This window comes from Microcaecilia unicolor, chromosome 14 (assembly GCF_901765095.1).
Source record: "Microcaecilia unicolor chromosome 14, aMicUni1.1, whole genome shotgun sequence".
Classification (NCBI taxonomy): Eukaryota; Metazoa; Chordata; class Amphibia; order Gymnophiona; family Siphonopidae; genus Microcaecilia; species Microcaecilia unicolor.
Genome location: NC_044044.1, coordinates 32131365 through 32150259, shown reverse-complemented (window position 1 = coordinate 32150259; position 18895 = coordinate 32131365). Strand labels below are relative to the sequence as shown.

The following is an 18895-nucleotide window of genomic DNA, read 5'->3' as shown; positions in this document are numbered from 1 at the left end:
TCAGAAGAATGCACGGCTGTAAAATTAGAGATGGAAGATTAGGGTGATTGGATGAAGTTGTAACAGGACATGATAAAGGTTTTTTTTTAATTCAGACTGCTGTTTATTAATACAAGTGAGCTATTGTAGCACCACTGCCATCCAGCAGGAACACTGGATAAGGTCTCCCAGTCATCTTGAAGCTGCTTAGCAGGAACATTGACATGTGGATAGAAAGAAGATTAAGTAACAACCATTGTACTAATTACTACTAATATTAGACTAATTCATGTTCTTAGCAGTAATGATGATAATAATCTAATTACAGCTGCCTTAACTGTAACATTAAAAGATAAGCTAACTACCCAGTATCTTGTTGAAGCATTAATGGGTGTCTCGTCAATCTAGTGATGTTCTCTTTCCTTAGTTTGTCTCTTTTCTTCCTTCTTCAGTAAAAACATGAGTACATGGGACCTACAGAGAGGAAACCAAACCCAGATCACAGAGTTTATCATCCTTGGGTTCTCGGATTATCCAAACCTTCAGATTCTTCTCTTCATGGTGTTTCTGTGTTTCTACCTGGTCACCGTAATGGGAAATTTCATTATGTTGACACTATTGTGCATTGATTCCCGCCTCCACACACCCATGTACTTCTTCCTCTGCAATCTGGCCATCTTAGATGTCTGTTTAACTTCCTGCACTATCCCAAAAATGCTGTCAATTTTCCTAATGAATAACCAAAGCATTTCTTTCCGGGGGTGCATGACCCAACTCTATCTGCTTATGTCCTTCACCGGTATGGAATTCTATCTGCTCACTGCCATGGCCTATGACCGTTACGTGGCCATCTGTAACCCTTTACGCTACTCAGTCATCATGAACAAGAGGGTCTGTGCCCTGCTGTCTTTCATTTCTTGGGCTGTTGGGTTTTTGGATGTCCTACCACATGGTTTGTATATTTCTCATTTCTCTTTCTGTGGGCACAATATGATCAACCATCTGTTCTGTGATTTCCAGACAATTCTGAAGCTATCGTGCAGTGATACTTCTCTCCTTAAACTGTTGATGAACACCCTAGATGTGTCTTTGGCCTTGCTGTCCCTTGTCCTCATGCTGACATCCTACAGCCACATCTTTTATTCCATATTGAAAATGCAGTCGGTGAAGGGGAGGTACAAGGCCTTCTCCACCTGCTCATCCCACCTGACCGTTGTTAGTATGTACTTTGGAACAGCATTTTTTGTGTATGTGAGACCCATGTCAAAGAACATAACTTCAGTTGATAAACTCTTAGATGCATCATATAATACTGTGATCCCCATGTTTAACCCAATCATTTACAGTCTAAGGAATAAAGACATTAAAGCTGCCCTGAAGAAATTAATGAAAAGGAGAACAAGCAGTTAAGACATTGGGTGCCCCTTTTACAATGGGGCAGCAAGCCCAATGCGAGCTTACCGCTCACTAAAACGGAAGTACCGGTGGGCTACTGCATCACCCAACAGTACTTCTCACCATCATCATATATTTATTTTTGTAGTACCAGTGTGTACCCAGCGGTAATCAGGTAGTGCTGGGTTAATGGTGGAGCCCTTACCGTCACCTCAATGGATGAAGGTAAGGGCTTTCCCCCTCCCCAAAATGGCCAGGTGGCAATTAAAATAAAAAAGACCTACCTTTTACCAGCTGCAGAAAAAGGGGGTCTCGGCATGTGTCAAAAACATGTACCGATGCCAACGCAGGCCCCCTTTTCTTGTAGCTTGGTAAAAGGGGCCCTGGATCATTACATGAAGGAATGTGATGCTTAGTAGTGAAAGATTTAAAATCAGTGGGGTCAATATTCAACCAGTGGTGGTGAGAATTTTGCTGACCACCACCAATGGTATCTCCAGATCTTCAATGCTTGGTCATTCCAGAGCTTTGGCATCGAATATCCAGTTTACACAGAGCCAGTTATGTCAATTTTCAGCACTTAAGCAACCGGGACAACTGCATAAATGGGATCGCTTAAAACACAGCCCATGGTCACTTAAGTGCTGAACATTGACACTAAAGTGGTCAATGCTGACTCTGCCCTAAATCGCCCCCAAAATAGTAGGTTTTCACTTAAGCGCAAACTGCTCATTTTCAGGAGAGAGAGAGTCGGTTAAATGCCAATGAAAATTAGCAGATAGAGCTGAACAAGCAATTTAACTGGTCAGTGGTGATTTCTGCCTGGTTATGTCATTTTGAGTATCGTTCAGAATGTAAAATAAAATCACCTCAATAATTAATAAAAGGAAGCCTTTGACAGGAATGGAGAACAATATTTTGAATTTCAGAGAACATTTCAGAGCAATCCTACAATCTCCACCTCTCCACTGTACGTCACCGACATTTCTTACTGACTTCAATGAGCTCTAATTTTTGGGAACATCCTGGGTCTCCTATAATTCTAGCTGACTTCATTAAGCTGTGGCTCTCTAGAAAGTTCTTGCACTCTATTTTTGATGACTTTCAGTATTAAAATGTGATGTGAGACAAACTGTGATTCTTTTATCTCTTTGTGCTTTGCAATGTGTTGGTGAGGATAATGTTCTGGTAGAGAAAGGTATGGGTTTAGCAGGAACTGCAAGCATGAAGAGTTGAATCACAGATCTACCTCAGTAGGAATCAACCCTTAGAATCAGGAACAGCAGAAGCACCAACTGCAGTAACTTCAGTCAGGGGAGGGTGAATTCCTTTAACCATCTTCAGAAGTCATAAAAGTAACATCACAGGTTGTATGTTCAAATCAAAGCATAACCAGACCAGTAGACGATAGTGAGGTTAACCCATTGCAGGTCAACCTTCTACTGGTAGATTTAGAGGAACATAATCTTACTCTCCATCGACCACAAAATTAAATACAGAATATTTACATTACTCTGCTTTGAAAACAGCAAAATGTATCCGTGTGAGGGATGTCAATATAGTATCAACTTTTCAAACAGACCCATTTTATCTATCATCTGTCTCTATTTCTACTTAATACAATGGAACATAAACTCAAGAGAATTACAAATAATTAATTAGGCATTTTCTTGTTAACAATTCTTAGTTTGGGGTGGTTTGTGATGTAGAAAACAGCAGTGGGAGAGTTCCCTGCCTCTTTGTAGGGAACGTCTTGACCAACCCTACTCAGCACCTACCTGCAGCAATCAGAACTCAGAATCATACATACAAAGGTTAAGGTGTCGACCTCTGGACAACCAAAGGGGGGAGGGGGAATCTCAGCCATTACTCTTTAGTGACACCTACAGTAGTTGGAGAATAAGACCATTGCTGAAGGCTAAAAAGGTTAGGTCTTTTCAGTTTGGACAAGGGAAGGCTGAGGGAACATTTGATAAAGGTCTATAAAATCCTGAGTGGAGTGGAATGAGTAAATGCAAAGTAGAAAGTACAGGACAGACGCCTGAAGTTACCAAGTAGTCCAATTAAGCAAACCTCTGGATTTTATCCCTCAATGTGTATTAAGGCTCTGAAATTCATTGCTAGAAGATGTAATATAAGTTAACGTAACAGGGTTTAAAAAGGTTTTGGCAAGTTCCTGGACGGAAAAGTACATAAACCATTATTAAGGGAGGCTTGTGACACTGATAAAAACCGGATACAGGCCGCAGGTACTTTTGGTTTGACCCAGGATGGAAAATCTTATGTTCTTAAAATAAGTGCCTGCCTGGACATATTTGTAGGGGCCCAGTGATAAAATCATACATTTATAGGGATTACCCAAGGATTCTATACATCGCGCCATGATTTCTGCTCAGAAATCGAGGCATTTTCTAAAATAATGCACATAACCTAATTGGTTAGCACACCAATTAATAACTGATAGCTAACAAGCGATTATCAATATTAATTGACAGCAATTAGAATTTATGCATACAACTGATTCAGCGTATTCTGTAACGTGGTGCATGTAAATTGTAATGCGCATTGTAGTTATGAGCTAACTAACTTCCGCAAACTCCTGAAGACTCATCTTTTCAACAAGGCATACCATAAAGACCAACAGATGTGAACTCTTATACAAATATTCAGAACTGCCTTGCGATAAATGCTTGTTACGTTACTAGTATGTCTTTTCATTATCATGTTATCAAGACCCTCCTGTAAACTAAATGTATACTTTCATAAATGTTGCCACTACTCATGATGTATTTGAAAGCCAAATTGAGTCTGCAAAGATGTGGGAAAATGTGGGATACAAATGCAACAAATAAATATAAATAAATAAATAAAAGGCGGCTTGACCAAGGGTGTGGTATGGGCAGGCTGTGGGCGTTACTTAAAACTATGCGCATTGCTATAGAATATACCCGGTCCGTGACTAATTTAGGCGTAGGCTTTTACATCATGTTTTACTTGGCGTAAATGCCTGCGACTAAATTTAATCACATGGGCAATCGCTGGGTGAATTCTATAACCTGCCTAAGTGTATTCTATAAGCTACGCCTAACTTTAGTTACGGTTTATAGAATATGCTTGGGTAAATTTTTTTTCCACACTGATTTGTCAGGCGCGATAGATAGAATCCCGTCCTTAACATGTCCTTGGTGCGCACAAAAAGCTACCTCAGAAAAGTGTTACTACTACTAATCATTTCTATAGCACTATGTACACATTATATACAGGTACTTTCTCTGTCCCTAGAGGGCTCACAATCTAAGTTTTTTGTACCTGGGCAATGGAGGGTTAAGTCACTTTCCCATGCATCTCCTTATGACCTTGGGCATCGAAGCCGCTGCACTAACCACTAGACTACTCCTCCACTTCTGGAGTGTTAAAGGTTTTTGAGATATTTTGTCTACTTGCACGTGATAACCCGCACATTATAATTTATAGTTTATTCAAAATTTTCCACACCACCTAACCTAGCTGGCAAAACATGACGGTTTACAAACTAAAAAACACAAAGCAGAAAATGAAAAGAACTACACATTTAACATAGGAAAACGCAGAACAATCAACCCGAAGAAAAGAGGAGGGCGGGAGGGGAAAAAAGATGGAAAGTGCAATTGTAACGAGCAATGACCCAAGTGGAATAAAAGGCTTGGTGAAAAAGCCAAGTTTTAATAGCAGACTTAACATGTTTGAAAGATATTTCAGTAGGAAGGTCCAGAGGGAGGTTATTCCAGGGTTAGTGACTACGCAGTGCTCTTTCATCACCTTCAGAACTGGTCCCAAAAGGTTTTGAAAACTCTGTTAAATACCCCCAAGACTGAGTCCTACAGATGCACAGATGAAGGATCAAAAGTGCTTTGGCTTCATACCTAAGAGAATGCAGTGTGTGTACATAAGTAAACCAATATTCTTGTCACACTTTAATTCTTGCCAAGGAAATCTAAAGATCGGTTATTTTCTTTTCTTTTTCACAGAGGCAGCTCCAAAGCAATCTCATGCTTTTTATTTACAGAATTAACAAAAAAATCAGTCATTTTTCCAGAGAAAGAAATTATCTATGTTTTTGAAGTTCATTAATATCATCCTCTTATTTTTTTCTAGGTTTTCGAGAAGCAAAATCATGAAATAGAACTTTTTATAACTGAGGTTCAGAAAGTCACTGCACAGCTGGAGTTATTTATTGGTGAAGAACACTTTCCAAAAACGGAGGTTTTGCTGGAGTAATGTAAGCTGGGAGTCTACTTTGTGTTTTTCTAAGACACGGAAGAGGTAAGAGCATTCAAAGACTAGGACCTTGCAACTGATTCTTCATCGGAAACTGCTCTGATAAGGTAATTATACCCAGGCTTCTCCACTACGATATCAAGACTCACTCCAATATTAGAGGACTTCTGAAAACTACTGTTTGCTGATTTTGATTGAATTTACCACTTGGCCCTGAACTACTAGACTGACACTGTCCTTTCCTATCCTGGGGTTGTGCATCAATGTATTGATAACAAGAATAAGTACAAAGAAAACAGGTCAAGTTCTTGGGCTTGAAAATTAGAAGCACATCAACCTTAGGGGTAATAAACAAACAATAAGACACCCTATGAGGTTAATCTGTTCTTTCGTTCTTTTGTTGACAACATGATTTTTTTTAGACTATTCATCCTGCCCTTGAAATATCATGGTGAAAAAATTCATAACTAATATCTTTTCCATTAACTTTGTCCTTCTGATGGTTTTGCATATTTTCTTCTTTGATTAGATTAATGAGTTGTATATGTGTCTTGAAGTGCTAATCTGTATAAGACAAGCCATCCTTATGAATTAGGCTTCTGGTGTTCTCTTGGGGGGAATCAGTAGACCACATTGGGGGTCCTTTCATCCTTTCCAAGTCAGGCTACTTTCTAGGGTAAATAAATATTGTTGAGTCTGCTGTTTCCACATCCTCACCCTCCTTCTCTCTTCCTTCAGATTTCTTATATATTCCTTTCAAATCTTACAAGAAATGGAATTGGAAAACAGAGAAAAGGACTGTTAAGCCCAATTAAGAGAAACTGTTTCATTTTTAGAGACTCAGCTATAAAGGCTATGAAATATTCTATTGTAGATCTGACATCTCTTCATGGAAGTACTTGGCTAATTGGTCAGAAGAACGCACGGCTGTAAAATTAGAGATGGAAGATTAGGGTGATTGAATAAAAAAACCTTTATCATGTCCTGTTACAACTTCATCCAGACTGCTGTTTATTAATAAAAGTGAGATATCCTAGCACCACTGCCATCCAACAGGAACATCAGATGAGGACTCCCAGTCATCTTGAATCTACTTAGCAGGAACATTGACACCCAGGGCAAATTTTAAAAGGTATTTTGTTGAAGCATTAATTGATGCCTCATTGATCTTCTGATATTCTCTTTCCTTGCTCTAGGTTTCTGTTATTTGTTTTCTGATTTGTATTTGTTCTGTCTTTTCTTTCTTCTTTAGTAAACCATGAGTACGTGGGACTTGCAGAGGAGAAACCAAACCCAGGTCACAGAGTTTATCATTCTGGGGATCTCAGATTACCCAGACCTTCAGATTGTGCTCTTCATTGTGTTTCTGTTTATCTACCTGGTCACCTTAATTGGAAATCTTACTATTTTGACACTGATGTGCTTTGATTCACGCCTCCACACGCCCATGTACTTCTTCCTCTGCAATCTGGCCATCCTGGATTTGTGTTTAACTTCCTGCACTATCCCAAAAATGCTGTCAATTTTCCTAATGAGTAACCAAAGCATTTCTTTCTGGGGGTGCATGACCCAGCTCTATCTACTTATGTCCTTCACCGGTATGGATTTCTATCTGCTCACTGCCATGGCCTATGACCGTTACGTGGCCATCTGTAACCCCTTACGCTACTCAGTCATCATGAACAAGAGGGTCTGTGCCCTGCTGTCTTTCATTTCTTGGGTTGTTGGGTTTTTGGATGTCCTACCACATGGTTTGTATATTTCTCATTTCTCTTTCTGTGGCCACAATATGATCAACCATCTGTTCTGTGATTTCCAGACAATTCTGAAGCTCTCGTGCAGTGATACATCTGTCATTAAACTGCTGATAAAAACCATAGATGTGTGCTTGGCCTTGGTGGCCCTTGTCCTCCTCCTGACTTCCTACAGCCACATCATTTCTTCCATATTGAAAATGCAGTCGGTGAAGGGGAGGTACAAGGCCTTCTCCACCTGCTCATCCCACCTGACCGTTGTTAGTATGTACTTTGGGACAGTGTTTTTTGTGTATGTGAGACCCATGTCAAAGAACGTAACTTCAGTTGATAAACTCTTAGATGCATCATATAATACTGTGATCCCCATGTTTAACCCAATCATTTACAGCCTAAGGAATAAAGACATTAAAGCTGCCCTGAAGAAGGTAATGAAAGGGAGAACAAACACTTAAGACATTGGGTGCCCCTTTTACAATTGGACAGTAAGCCCAATGCGGGCTTACTGCTCACTAAAACAGAAGTACTGCTGGGCTACTGCATCACCCAACGGTACTTCCCACCGTCATCATATATTTATTTTTGTAGCACCACTGTGTACCCAGTGGTAATCAGGTAGTGCTGGGTTAATGGTGGAGCCCTTACCATCACCTCAATGGATGAAGGTAAGGGCTTCCCCCTCCCCAAACTGGCCAGGTGGCAATTTCTTAAAAAAAAAAGACCTACCTTTTACCAGCTGCAGAAAAAGGGGGTCTCGGCATGTGTCAAAAACATGTACCGATGCCAGCACAGGCCCCCTTTTCTCGCAGCTTGGTAAAAGGGGCCCTGGATCATTACATGTAGGAATGTGATACTTAGTAGGGAAGGATTTAAAATCATTAGGGTCAATATTCAACCAGTGGTGGTGAGAGTTTTGCTGACCACCGCCAATGGTATCTCCAGATCTTCAATGCTTGGTCATGCCAGAGCTTTGACATTGACACTAAAGAGTTGAAAATTTACTTAACTGGCTCTGTGTAAACTGGATATTCAATGTTCAGCACTTAAGTGGGCTGTGTTTTAAGTGATCCCATTTATGCAGTTGTCCCAGTTGCTTAAGTGGCCAATGCTGACTCTGCCCTGACTCGGCCCCAAAATAGTTGGTTTTCACTTAAGCGCAAACTGCTCATTTTCAGGAGAGATAGTCGGTTAAATGCCACTGAAAATTAGCAGATAGAGCTGAACAAGCAATTTAACTGGTCAGTGGCGATTTCTGTCCGGTTATGTCATTTTCAGTATCGTCCAGAATGTGAATTAAAATCACCTCAATAATTAACAAAAGGAAGCCTTTGTAGGATTGCTTTGAAATGTTCTCTGAAATTCAAAATATTGTTCTCCGTTCTTGTTAATCTCCACCTCTCCACTGTACGTCTCCGACATTTCTTACTGACTTCGATGAGCTCTAATTTTTGGGAATGCCCTGGGTCTCCTGTAATTCTAGCTGACTTCATTAAGCTGTAGCTCCCTAGAAAGTTCTTGCACTCTATTTTTGATTATTTTCAGTATTAAAATGTGATGTGAGACAAACTGTGATTCTTTTATCTCTTTGTGCTTTGCAATGTGTTGGTGAGGATAATGTTCTGGTAGAAAAAGGTATGGGTTTAGCAGGAGCTGCAAGCATGAACAGTTGCATCGTAGATCTACCTCAGTAGGAATCAACCCTTACAACCTGTGATGTTACTTTTATGACTTCAGAAGATGGTTAAAGCAATTCACCCTCCCCTGACTGAAGTTACTGTTGTTGGTGCTTCTGCTGTTCCTGATTCTATATTCAAATCAAAGCACAACCAGACCAGTAGAAAATAGCGAGGTTAACCCATTGCAGGTCAACCTTCTACTGATAGATTTAGAGGAACATAATCTTACTCTCCATTGACCACAAAATTAAATACAGAATATTTACATTACTCTGCTTTGAAAACAGCAAAATGTATCCGTGTGAGGGATGTCAATATAGTATCAGCTTTTCAAACAGACCCATTTTATCTATCATCTGTCTCTATTTCTACTTAATACAATGGAACATAAACTCAAGAGAATTACAAATAATTAATTAGGCATTTTCTTGTTAACAATTCTTAGTTTGGGGTGGTTTGTGATGTAGAAAACAGCAGTGGGAGAGTTCCCTGCCTCTTTGTAGGGAACGTCTTGACCAACCCTACTCAGCACCTACGTACCTGCAGCAATCAGAACTCAGAATCATACATACAAAGGTGAAGGTGCCGACCTCTGGACAACCAAAGGGGGGAGGGGGAATCTCAGCCATTACTCTTTAGTGACACCTACAGTAGTTGGAGAATAAGACCATTGCTGAAGGCTAAAATGGTTAGGGCTTTTCAGTTTGGACAAGGGAAGGCTGAGGGAAGATTTGATAAAGGTCTATAAATCCTGAGTGGAGTGGAATGAGTGAATGCAAAGTAGAAAGTACAAGAGAGACACATGAAGTTACCAAGTAGTCCATTTAAGCAAACTGGGGGGAAATATACTTTCACTCACCTCTGGATTTTAGCCCTCAATGTGTATTAAGGCTCAAGTTAACGTAACAGGGTTTAAAAAGGTTTTGGCAAGTTCCTGGAAGGAAAGATTCATAAACCATTATTAAGGGAGGCTTGTGACACTGATAAAAACTGGATACAGGCCGCAGGTACTTTTGGTTTGACCCAGGATGGAAAATCTTATGTTCTTAAAATAAGTGCCTGCCTGGACATATTTGTAGGGGCCCAATGATAAAATCATACGTTTATAGAGGCTTTTTTATTAAAGGCCGTTAAGCCATTACCCAAGGATTCTACATATCGCGCCCTGATTTCTACTCAGAAATCGAGGCATATTCTACAATAATGCACATAACCTAATTGGTTAGCAGGCCAATCAACTCCGATAACTGATAGCTAACAAGCAATTATCAATATTAATAGACAGTAATTAGAATTTATGCATACTGATTCAGCGTATTCTGTAACGTGGTGCATGTAAATTGTAATGCGCATTATAGAAAAGGAGGTGTGACCATGGGTGTGGTATGGGCAGGTCATGGGCCTTACTTAAACTTATGCACGTTATTCTAGAGTACACCCATTTCATGCCTAATTAAGACGTAAGCTTTCACATCATGTTTTACTTCGGATAAATGCCTGCGACTAAATTTAATCACGCGGGTAATCGCTGGGTGTATTCTATAATCTGCCCAAGTGTATTCTATAAGCTACGCCTAACTTTAGTTACAGTTTATAGAATATGCTTGGGTGAATTTGTTTCCACACTGATTTGTCAGGCGCGATAGATAGAATCCCGTCCTTAACATGTCCTTGGTGCGCACAAAAAGCTACCTCAGAAAAGTGTTACTACTACTAATTTATTTATTTATTTATTTATTTATTGCATTTGTATCCCACATTTTCCCACCTATTTGCGGGCTCAGTGTGGCTTACAATAAGATATGAATAATAGAAATACATTGGTTACAACTAGGTTATGGATTACATTGAACAGGGTTGTGCGAGACATTCGAATATCATTGGGAATATAACAATGGGACATCAACTTAGAAACATTGGAAAGAGACAATGGGAAAAAAACATTCATTTTGTGTATATTTGGTGTATATAGTTCTGTGAATAAATATATGATTGACTGGATAACGGGATGAGGGATAGGAAGTGGATGTGCATTGCATTGGTGAACAGTGAGTGTGGTCTCTATGTGTTTTGGCTCTTTCCGTAGGTTTGTTCAAACAGGTGAGTCTTCAGTAGTTTACGGAAGGAGGCTTGTTCGTTAATCATTCTTAGGTTGCGCGGTAGTGTATTCCAAGATTTCCATCATTTCTGCAGCGCTGTACACATTATAGGCAGGTACTTTCTCTGTCCCTAGAGGACTCGCAATCTAAGTTTTTTGTACCTGGGGCAAACAAGGGTTAAGTGACTTGCCATGGTCACAAGGAGCTGCATGGGAATAGAACCCGCTGCACTAACCATTAGACTACTCCTCCACTTCTGGAGTGTTAAAGGTATTTGAGATATTTTGTCTACTTGCACGTGATAATCCGCACGTTATAATTTATAGTTTATTCAAAATTTTCCACACCACCTAATCTAGCTGGCAAAACATGATGGTTTACAAACTAAAAAACACATTTAACATAGGAAAATGCAGAACCATCACCCCTGAAGAAAAGAGGAGGGAAGGAGGGGAGAAAAGATGGAAAGTACAATTGTAACAAGCAATGACCCGTGTGGAATAAAAGGCTTGGTGAAAAAGCCAAGTTTTAATAGCAGACTTAACGTGTTTGAAGGATATTTCAGTAGGAAGGTCCAGAGGGAGGTTATTCCAGGGTTAGTGACTGTGCAGTGCTCTTTCATCACCTTCAGAAACTGGTCCCAAAAGGTTTTGAAAACTCTGATCCTTCATCTGTGCATCTGTAGGACTCAGTCTCAGGGGTATTTCACAAAGGAGCTTTAGCTTCATACCTAAGAGAATGCAGTGTGTACATAAGTAAACTGTTATTCTTGACACACTTTGCTTTGGAGCTGCCTCTGTGAAAAAGAAAAAAAAAAACTAATTCTTGCCCAGGAAATCTGAAAATCAATCTCATGCTTTTCATTTACAGAATTAAAAAAAAGAAAATCACCCATTTTTCCAGAGAAATAAATTATCCATAAGAGGATGATATTCATGAACTTCAAAAACATTTTTCTAGGTTTTTGAGAAGTAAAATCATGAAATAGAACTTTTTATAACTGAGGTTAAGAAAGTCGCTGCACAGCTGAAGTTATTGCTTGAAAACACTTTCAAAAACGGAGGTTTTGCTGGAGTAATGTAAGCTGGGAGTCTACTTTGTGTTTTTCTAAGACATGGAAGAGGTAAGAGCATTCAAAAGACAAGGACCTTGCAACCAATTCTTCATCGGAAACTGCTCTGATAAGGTAATAATACCCAGGCTTCTCCACTACAATATCAAGACTCACTCCAATATTAGATGACTTCTGAAAACTACTGTTTGCTGATTTTGATTGAATTTACCACTTGGCCCTGAACTACAAGACTGAGTAGGTAGGTTTCCTATTTTGACACTGTCCTTTCCTATCCTTGGGTTGTGCATCAATGTATTGATAACAAGATTAAGTACAAAGAAAACAGGTCAAGTTCTTGAGCTTGAAAAATAAAGGTACATGACATCAACCTTAGGGGTAATAAACCAACAATAGGACACTCTATGAGCTTAGGCTGTTCTTTCGTTCTTTTGTTGACAACATGATTTTTTTAGACTATTCATCCTGCCCTTGGAAAAGATATTAGTTATTTATTAATTTTTTCACCATGATATTTCATTAACTTTGTCCTTCTGGTGGTTTTGCATATTTTCTTCTTTCATTAGATTAGTGAGTTGTATATGTGTCTTGAAGAGCTAATCTCTGAATTAGGCTTCTGGTGTTCTCTTGGGGGGAATCAGAAGACCTCAGTTGGGGTCCTTCCATCCTTTCCAAGTCAGGCTACTTTCTAGGGTAAATAAATATTGTTCAGTCTCACTGTTCAGTCTGCTGTTTCCACATCCTCACCCTCCTTCTCCCTTCCTTCAGATTTCTTATATATTCCTTTCAAATCTTACCAGAAATGGAATTGGAAAACAGAGAAAAGGACTGTTAAGCCCAATTAAGAGAAACTGTTTCATTTTTAGAGACTCGTGTATAACAGCTATGAAATATTCTATTGTAGACCTGACATCTCTTCATGGAAGTTCTTGGTCAGATGAACGCACGGCTGTAAAATTAGAGATGGAAGATTAGGGTGATTGAATAAAAAAACCTTTATCATGTCCTGTTACAACTTCATCCAGACTGCTGTTTATTAATAAAAGTGAGATATCATAGCACCACTGCCATCCAACAGGAACATCAGATGAGGACTCCCAGTCATCTTGAATCTGCTTAGCAGGAACATTGACACCCAGGGCAAATTTTAAAAGGTATTTTGTTGAAGCATTAATTGATGCCTCATTGATCTTCTGATATTCTCTTTCCTTGCTCTAGTTTTCTGTTATTAGTTTTCTGATTTGTATTTGTTGTGTCTTTTCTTTCTTCTTTAGTAAACCATGAGTACGTGGGACTTGCAGAGGAGAAACCAAACCCAGGTCACAGAGTTTATCATTCTGGGGATTTCAGATTACCCAGATCTTCAGATTCTGCTCTTCATTGTGTTTCTGTTTATCTACTTGGTCACCTTAATTGGAAATCTTACTATTTTGACACTGATGTGCTTTGATTCACGCCTCCACACGCCCATGTACTTCTTCCTCAGCAATCTGGCCATCCTGGATTTGTGTTTAACTTCCTGCACTATCCCAAAAATGCTGTCAATTTTCCTAATGAATAACAAAGGCATTTCTTTCTTGGGGTGCATGACCCAGCTCTATCTACTTATGTCTTTCACTGGGGTGGAATTCTATCTGCTCACTGCCATGGCCTATGACCGTTACGTGGCAATCTGTAACCCCTTACGCTACTCAATCATCATGAACAAGAGGGTCTGCGCCCTGCTATCTGTCATTTCTTGGGTTGGTGGGTTTTTGGATGTCCTCCCACATGGTTTGTCTATTTCTCATTTCTCTTTCTGTGGGCACAATATGATCAACCATCTGTTCTGTGATTTCCAGGCAATTCTGATGATCTCGTGCAGTGATACTTCTGTCCTTAAACTGCTGATGAACACCCTAGATGTGGGTTTGGCCTTGGTGTCTCTTGCCCTCATCCTGACTTCCTACAGCCACATCTTTTATTCCATTTTGAAAATGCAATCGGTGAAGGGGAGACACAAAGCCTTCTCCACCTGCTCATCCCACCTGATAATTGTTACTATGTACACTGGGTCAGTATTTTTTGTGTATGCGAGACCCATGTCAAAGAGTTTAAGTTCAGTTGATAAACTCTTAGATGCGTCATATAATACTGTGATCCCCATGTTGAATCCCATCATTTATAGCCTAAGGAATAAAGACATTAAAGCTGCCCTGAAGAAGGTAATGCAATGGAGAACAAGCAGTTAAGACACTGGATCATTACATGTAGGAATCTGATTCTTAGTAGGGAAAGATTTAAAATCAATGGGGTAAATAATTAGCCAGTGGCAGTGAACGTTTTGCTTCCCCAGACCAACACCCCAAGTACCGCCTACCAGCAAAGTCCATACTAAGATGTGAATATTTAACCCTTTCCACTGCTTGGTACTTTATCTGAAGACATTAGCGTGTGTGTGTCTACATATGTTCATTAATAAAGAAAATACCGATTAAGTAAGGGTGTATGTTACTGCTTGATGTAGGTGCTTTCTTATTAAATTACTCTTGACAGGGCTAATTTTAAAAAAGATTTTTCATATGCAAAACTTTTGTATATTGCTAATAAAGAGCTGAACAGAAATGTTCAATGACAGAAGTACTTCAACATAGTCTGCTTGTAGGCATTCCAAGGGGAAGCATTTCAGCTGACTTGCAAGATACATGTTTACATTATTAAAAATGTGCACACATGCATAGGGTAACTTTGGGGCTCATTTTCAAAAGAGAAAAATGTCCAAAACGTGTCATAAAGCACCATTTGGACGTTTTTCTTCTCAAAACATCCAAATCGGTATTTTTAAAACCAATTTTGAAGGTAGGATTAGGGTGTTCCTAACACTTAGACATGTTGCAGCCGTGGAGGGGCATAATCGAACGGGGCACCCAAGTTGTGAAGGGGTGGGAAACCCGTATTATCAAAACAAGATGGGCGTCCATCTTTCGTTTTGATAATACAGTCGGGAACGCCCAAATCTCAACATTTAGGTCGACCTTAGAGATGGTCGTCCCTGGTTTTCGGCGATAATGGAAACCGAGGACGCCCATCTCAGAAATGACCAAATGCAAGCCATTTGATCATGGGAGGAGCCAGGATTCGTAGTGCACTGGTCCCCCTCACATTCCAGGACACCAACCGGGCACCCTAGGGTGCACTGCAGTGGACTTCACAAATTGCTCCCAGGTGCATAGCTCCCTTACCTTGTTTGCTGAGCCCCCCACCCCCCCCAAATCCCACTCCCCACAACTATACAACACTACCATAGCCCTTAGGGATGAAGGGGGGCACCTACATGTGGGTATAGTGGGTTTCTGGTGGTTTTTGAGGGGCTCATATTTACCACCACAAGTGTAACAGGTAGGGGGGATGGGCCTGGGTCCACCTGCCTGAAGTGCACTGCACCCACTAAAACTGCTCCAGGGACCTGCATACTGCTGTCATGGAGCTGGGTATGGCATTTGAGGCTGGCAAAAAAAAAAATTTAAATATTTTTTAGGGTGGAATGGGGTTGGTGACCACTGGTGGAGTAAGGGGAGGTCATCCCCGATTCCCTCCGGTTGTCATCTGGTCAATTCGGGCACCTTTTTGAGGCTTGGTCGCAATAAAAAATGGACCAAGTCAAGTCAGCCAAGTGCTGGTCAGGGACGCCATTCTTTTTTCCATTATCGGCTGAGGATGCCCATCTCTTAAGCACACCCCAGTCCCGCCTTCACTATGCTGCCGACATGCCCCTGGGAACTTTGGTCGTCCCAACGATGGAAAGCATTGAGGGCGCCCAAAATCCGCTTTTGATTATGCTGATTTGGGCAACCCAGTACACCCATCTCCTGATTAGTGTCGGAAGATGGGCGCCCTTCTCTTTCGAAAATAAGCCTGATAGTGAAACAAAACCAAAATGTCTAGGTCTGAAACTTCAACATTTTGGTCTAGACTTGTTTTCAGAGCAAATAAGGCACAAAAATGTGCCCTAAATGGCCAGATAACCACTGGAGGGAATCAGGTGTGACCCCCCCCCCCCCCCAATACTCCTCCAGTGGTCACTGACTCTCTCCTACCTCCTAAAACGTGAATAAAAGTATGACTTACCAGCCTCTATGACACTTTAGATGTTAAAGTCAGGTCTATTAGAGCAACATGCAGGTCCCTGGAGTACTGTAGTGGTTGGTGCCATGAGAAACTCAGGTCCCTACCTCCCTCTACCTGTCATACTTGTGGTGGAAACTGTCTCCCCTCTCAAAGTCACCAGAGCCCTACTGTACCCACATATAGGTACCCCCTTCACCCATAAGGGTGGTGGTATACAGTGGGGGACAGTGTGTTTAGGGTGAGGTTTGGAGGGTTCAGAGGACAAGATAAAGGAGCAAAGGTGAGATGTTTTTATGAAGTGCTTAGAAGTGCCCTCTAGGGTGCCCCGTTGGGGACCAGTCTACTAAAAATTCAAGTTCCTCCTACATCCCAATGGGATGAAACATTTTGTTCTTATTTTGGGGGGGGGGGGGGTGGATTTCAAAAATGGGCCAAAAACAAAATGTCCAAAGCACAAAATCTTATTTGAAACAGGTGCCTAATTATAAAATATGGACCAATGCGCCTAAATCTACGCGCTGAGATTTACACCAGGTTTTCGTTGGCGTAAATGGATGCATGCAGATATCTGTGAAATATCAACTAAGCAAATTCTAGATTTACTACTACTACTACTACTTAACATTTCTAAAGCGCTACTAGGGTTACGCAGCGCTGTACAATTTAACATGGAAGGACAGTCCCTGCTCAAGGAGCTTACAATCTAAAAAGACAGGTGTACAATCTAAAGACAAGTGTAGAGTCCGTCTGGTAGGTAATACTATATTTCATGAGAGGTTAGGTGCCGAACGCGGCATTGAAGAGGTGAGTTTTAAGCAGAGATTTGAAAATGGGTAGGGAGGGAGCTTGGCGCAGGGGTTAAGGAAGATTGTTCCAGGCAAAGGGTGAGGCAAGGCAGAATGAGCGGAGCCTGGAGTTGGCAGTGGTGGAGAAGGGAACTGACAGGAGGGATTTGTCCTGTGAGCGGAGGTTACGGGCGGGGACATAGGGGGAGATGAGGGTAGAGAGGTAGTGAGGAGCCGCAGACCGGGTGCATTTGTAGGTAAGGAGGAGAAGCTTGAATTGTATGCGGTATCTGATCGGAAGCCAGTGAAGTGACTTGAGGTGATTTAGGTGCCGATTATAGAATACGCTTAGTCGCCACTGATTTCAGCACCGATTTTTTTAGGTGCCATTTATAGAATCTCCTCCATAGTTGCTTCTCTATAAAACCCACCTAAATTTAGGCACGGTTTATAGACTATGCTTAGACTCAGGGCTGCAGAGGGGGGGGGACAGGGGGGGACAAAAGTCCCCGGGCCTGGGCCTCCGGGGGGGCCCGGCACCGCCGCCACAGTCCGGCCCGCCCTCCGTCGCTCCCGAAATTAAACTTTAAGCGCCTCCCTCACCTTCGCAGCAAGCAGCGGCAGACTTGTCCTTCCTTCTGTGTCCCGCCCTTGCCTGATGTAACGTCCGCGAGGGTGGGACACGGAAGGTGAGGGAAGCACTTAAAGGTTAGTTCAGAGGGCCCGGGGATGGAGAGAGGGCCCAGCCCGGCGACCTCGGGTGGAGAGGGGGCCCAGCGACCTCAGGTGGGGACGGCCCTGTCCTGGGCCCGGCCCAGTCTCTCGGCGGCCCTGCTTAGACTAGGCTTAGCGGCTGTTCCTGTTACTAAAATTAGTTACAGCCAAATAAAACCTGGTGTAAATGCCAGCGACTAACTTAGGCGTGAAGCGGGCATGTTCTACAACAGTGCGTGTAAATTTTAGAAATGCCCATGACCCGCCCATGCCACACCCTTGGCCACATCCCCTTTTTGGCTGTGCACATTGGAATTTATGTGCACCTTATTAAAGAATACGCCTTGCAAGTTGTGCGCGTAAATTCTAATTACTGCCAATTAATGTTGAGAATTGCTTGTTAAGATCAATTATCGGTGCTGATTGGCTTGTTAAACTAATTAAATTAATTACACACGCAAATCGATGTGTAATTAAATTGTAGAATTCATTGCCAGAGGATATGATATAAGTTGTTAATGTAGCTGAGTTTAAAAAAGGTTTTGGCAGGTTCTTGGAGGAAAAGTTCATAAACCGTTATTAAGGGGGAAATTCACTGCTTATCACTGGGAGTAAGTAACTAGTATTACTAAACATTACAAATGAGCATGAAAAGACAGTCCCTGCTCAACAGAGCTTACAATCGAAATTGGACAGACGAACAGACAGCTAGGGGTGGGGAAATTGCAGTGGTGGGGGTGATAAGTGAGGGTATTGAGTAAGAGAGTCATGGTTAGGAGTCGAAAGCAGTAGCAGTAACAAGGAAACGTATTTATTTTGTAGGATCCTATTAAAACCTTGTGACCTGGATTAACCACTGTTAGCAACAGGATACTGGGCTAGGTACACTTTTGGTTTAACCCAGGGTGGAAATCTCATGTTCTTAAAATAGGGGGATTTGGGGCATTTTCATACATTTAAAATACATTAAGGTATATTTAAAAGGGGGTTAGACGGTTTCCTAAAGGACAAGTCCATAAACCGCTACTAAATGGACTTGGGAAAAATCCACAATTCC

General features: G+C 41.2%; 2 protein-coding genes across 2 annotated transcripts; both read left to right on the top strand.

Annotated features, from left to right (window-relative positions):
- Positions 1 to 438: 438 nt before the first annotated feature.
- LOC115457363 (olfactory receptor 1009-like) lies at positions 439 to 1389 on the top strand. The gene has a single exon (XM_030186780.1). It carries the CDS (start codon positions 439 to 441, stop codon positions 1387 to 1389), a length of 951 nt encoding a protein of 316 aa, XP_030042640.1.
- A 5500-nt stretch (positions 1390 to 6889) lies between these two features.
- LOC115457362 (olfactory receptor 1J4-like) lies at positions 6890 to 7840 on the top strand. Its single transcript, XM_030186779.1, has one exon. The coding sequence runs from the start codon at positions 6890 to 6892 to the stop codon at positions 7838 to 7840; it is 951 nt and encodes a 316-aa protein (XP_030042639.1).
- Positions 7841 to 18895: the final 11055 nt, after the last annotated feature.

Excerpts from the sequence above, each read along its gene's own strand:
- LOC115457363 (XM_030186780.1), top strand. The coding sequence starts at position 439 with ATGAGTACATGGGACCTACAGAGAGGAAACCAAACCCAGATCACAGAG.
- LOC115457362 (XM_030186779.1), top strand. The coding sequence starts at position 6,890 with ATGAGTACGTGGGACTTGCAGAGGAGAAACCAAACCCAGGTCACAGAG.